The sequence below is a fragment of the Phalaenopsis equestris genome, unplaced genomic scaffold (genome assembly GCF_001263595.1).
Source record: "Phalaenopsis equestris unplaced genomic scaffold, ASM126359v1 Scaffold193615, whole genome shotgun sequence".
Taxonomy (NCBI): domain Eukaryota; kingdom Viridiplantae; phylum Streptophyta; class Magnoliopsida; order Asparagales; family Orchidaceae; genus Phalaenopsis; species Phalaenopsis equestris.
The window spans coordinates 1-1,034 of record NW_018213564.1 but is presented as its reverse complement, the minus strand read 5'-3'; the positions used below and the strand labels follow the sequence as shown (position 1 = coordinate 1,034).

General features: G+C 45.0%; 1 protein-coding gene across 1 annotated transcript; it reads left to right on the top strand.

Annotated features, from left to right (window-relative positions):
• The first annotated feature begins 346 nt into the window (after positions 1-346).
• LOC110034820 (protein MKS1-like) lies at positions 347-997 on the top strand. The gene has a single exon (XM_020739059.1). It carries the CDS (start codon positions 425-427, stop codon positions 872-874), a length of 450 nt encoding a protein of 149 aa, XP_020594718.1. The 5' UTR covers positions 347-424; the 3' UTR covers positions 875-997.
• The last annotated feature ends 37 nt before the right edge of the window (positions 998-1,034 follow it).

The window sequence follows — 1,034 nt, the reverse complement described above, 5'->3', positions numbered from 1 at the left end:
GACAATAATCAATTACTCTACCGCCACAATTTTTTCAGCACGCATCAAATATAATGTCTTTGTCATACAGCAATAATAAAATTATTTTCGCGCAATAATACATTTAAAAATAATTTTAACCATACATTCATGAATCGTGGCAAAATTTCCGCTCTCTCTTCAAACTCGATAGTCACGACCTGGGTCACAAGCTCTCGCGAACGGTGCTAAATCGTGTCCGGACCACTAGGCTCTCCTTCATACACATTTTTAAAATACGTCCGGAGCACGAAGTCAAAGGTCAAACTAAATAACAGACGACACATTAATTTGACTTTTTCATACCTTTCCCTGTTCGGTCAACCCTCCGAACCATCCATATGCATACATATATACAAACAGGTACCTTCCGCTGGCTCCCCTCCCGCCCTGTAAAAATAAACACATGCCATCGGCGTCCGGCAGAAGCCTTCAAGGCCCCAGGCCTCACCCCCTCAAAATTTCAAAAGACTCATGGAAGGCCGGCAAATCCCCTTCGGTGATCGCCGGCGATGGCGGCTCTCGACAATCTCCGATGATAACCTACCTCCACTCCCCAAAGGTAATCCACGCGAAGCCGCAGGAGTTCATGAGCTTGGTGCAGCAGCTCACTGGAAAGCACGCCAGCGAGTTGCAGAGAGCTCCGGGGAGCGGCGGAGGATCCGGGTTGGATTTGGAGAAGGAGATGGAGGAAAAGAGGGAATTCGTTGAAGAAGATCCTCTGCTGCTTACTTTAGGACAGAGCCCCTCTGCTTCGGCTTGGATTTCGGCTTCTTCATCGATGGTGTCGCCGGGCTTGTTCTTATCTTCTCCCAATTTGAATTCTTGTTTGCAGGAGTTTGGTTCTTCGTTTTAATTTGAGTTTTTGTTGGGTTATGATGCCATAGATAGTAAAATATGAAGCTTTTATAAATTATATTTAGAAGTTGGGATTAATGGAGGTCAGGGTTACAGCAACTGATTGTAGAAAAATAAATTTTTTACAGGCTGCGGAAGTTTCGCAATCTTTCACTGCT